Source organism: Temnothorax curvispinosus, unplaced genomic scaffold (genome assembly GCF_003070985.1).
Source record: "Temnothorax curvispinosus isolate PA1 unplaced genomic scaffold, ASM307098v1 QBEX01012882.1, whole genome shotgun sequence".
NCBI classification, from domain to species: domain Eukaryota; kingdom Metazoa; phylum Arthropoda; class Insecta; order Hymenoptera; family Formicidae; genus Temnothorax; species Temnothorax curvispinosus.
The window spans coordinates 1-1,743 of NW_020222662.1; the positions used below are offsets into that span (position 1 = coordinate 1).

General features: G+C 50.9%; 1 protein-coding gene across 1 annotated transcript; it reads left to right on the top strand.

Annotated features, from left to right (window-relative positions):
• Positions 1–409: 409 nt before the first annotated feature.
• Positions 410–1,618, top strand: LOC112462871 (kelch domain-containing protein 10-like). Its single transcript, XM_025028935.1, has 2 exons — positions 410–732; positions 803–1,618. The coding sequence occupies exon 2, from the start codon at positions 1,046–1,048 to the stop codon at positions 1,616–1,618; it is 573 nt and encodes a 190-aa protein (XP_024884703.1). The 5' UTR covers positions 410–732; positions 803–1,045.
• Positions 1,619–1,743: the final 125 nt, after the last annotated feature.

Sequence of the window (1,743 nt, forward strand, 5' to 3'; positions counted from 1 at the left end):
CACACTAATATAATTATATACGGTCATTGTCAGATCGTATTTTCATTACGTTGATAATTAAATAATGAGAATACTTACGTGTTAATCAATATAAATTTGTTCTTTGTTCTTAATCACTTTTCTTTAGGACCGGCTACAATGAGAATGTATGTGCCTATGCCCGTGGCTATTGGCTATGCATTATGTATTTTTATGTAAATTGAAAATCCAGAAGCCATGGGCAGAATACAGAAACCATAGCGCATGCGCTACGATATCTGCCATTCTGCCATAGGCAGATAAAGTAATACCACAGCGCATGCGCTATGGCTTCTGCATTCTGCCTATGGCTCCTGTAATTTTATGTGCTTCCACCTATATTCACTGTCATCAGTACTGCAAATCTATATTTTACGTCACGTGTACTATAGATTTTCATTACTGAAAGTTGCTGACGGTGAATATCGGAATGCAGCAGCCGGAGTGAACGGCGACCTCCAGGTTCGAGCACTTCGAGCCCTCAAGAGAGAACACACTCGAGAAGAGTGCGTCCGACGTCGGCCGTCGTCGCGAGAGCGTGAAGAACCGTTCTGAACCCTTTGTCGCGGTCACGGGAAAAGCGACTCCACTTGATCCGCTTGATCGTCGTTCCGACGAGCGCCGTGCGCGTCAGAGGGCGGAAAGAGAGGGGCGCGTGTCGCGAATCTTGTCCGCGCGAGGATGACCTGCAGTTCTTCCCCGAGATCCACCCAGGTATCGGTTTGTTCGCGAGTTTCGTGCCACGCGGATGAGAGAGTTCTCAGATAGACAAATCTCGCCTTAGGTTAGACGGATTTGACACCTGTAAAGTAGGTGAGGCCTGTGGAGCGGGCGTGGAGGTTAGGTTGACCGTTCTTGGAGGTTAGGAATGAGCGCGATACGCGACGCAGCCCCGCCGAGGAGAAGAGCCACGTAGTGCGCCGAGTCTTTCAGATCGCTTTCGTCGCTTGAGCGCTTACTCGTCGCGCGACGCGACGTTCGGATTCACCGGGTGAACGACGGGCGGGTGAGAATCGACGGAGGAAGCATGTACACGTTCAAGCCGTTTGTGTTCACCAAGCACAGGGCGAACGGGCGGGAGCGGCCGAAGGCGCGGAGCGGCCACCGGATCGCGTGCGACCATCGGAATCTGTACTCGTACGGCGGATTCAATCCGTGCGTGTCCGACACCGACCCGGACATGCGCAACGACCAGACGTGGTACGCCAGCAAGCCGCTGTTCAAGGAGCTGTGGCGCTTCAACCTGGTCAGCGAGCGGTGGAAGCGGCTGCCCGGCCAGGAGAACATGCCGAACGAGCTGGCGTCGAACGCGGTGATACTGCGCGGCAACGCGCTGATGGTGTACGGCGGCACCGGCGTGCCCTTCGGCGAGAGCTGCAGCAATCAGCTGTACGTTTGCAACGTGGACGACGGCGTGATGAACGTCGTGCCGGCCACTGGCGAGCTACCCGAACCCCAGTATGGCCAGGTAATTTGTTTTTGCTCTTGCTATTTGAATTTTTTGCCTTCTAAGGATTTTAAGATTTATTTGGATAGTTATGGATCTTTGAAATTTATGGTTCTTGTTTCTATCACAATGGGACAATATTGGTTCCATTAAAAACTTCTTTATGTCATACATGAGGAAACAAAACTGAGAACAGAACCTGGATTGTTTGTTTGCTTGATGGTTTAGTCATTGGTTTTGCTTGATGAGAAATAATTGCTCTGACATTAAGCTATCCA

Coding starts and splice junctions, on each gene's coding strand:
- LOC112462871 (XM_025028935.1), top strand. CDS start 1,046: ATGTACACGTTCAAGCCGTTTGTGTTCACCAAGCACAGGGCGAACGGG.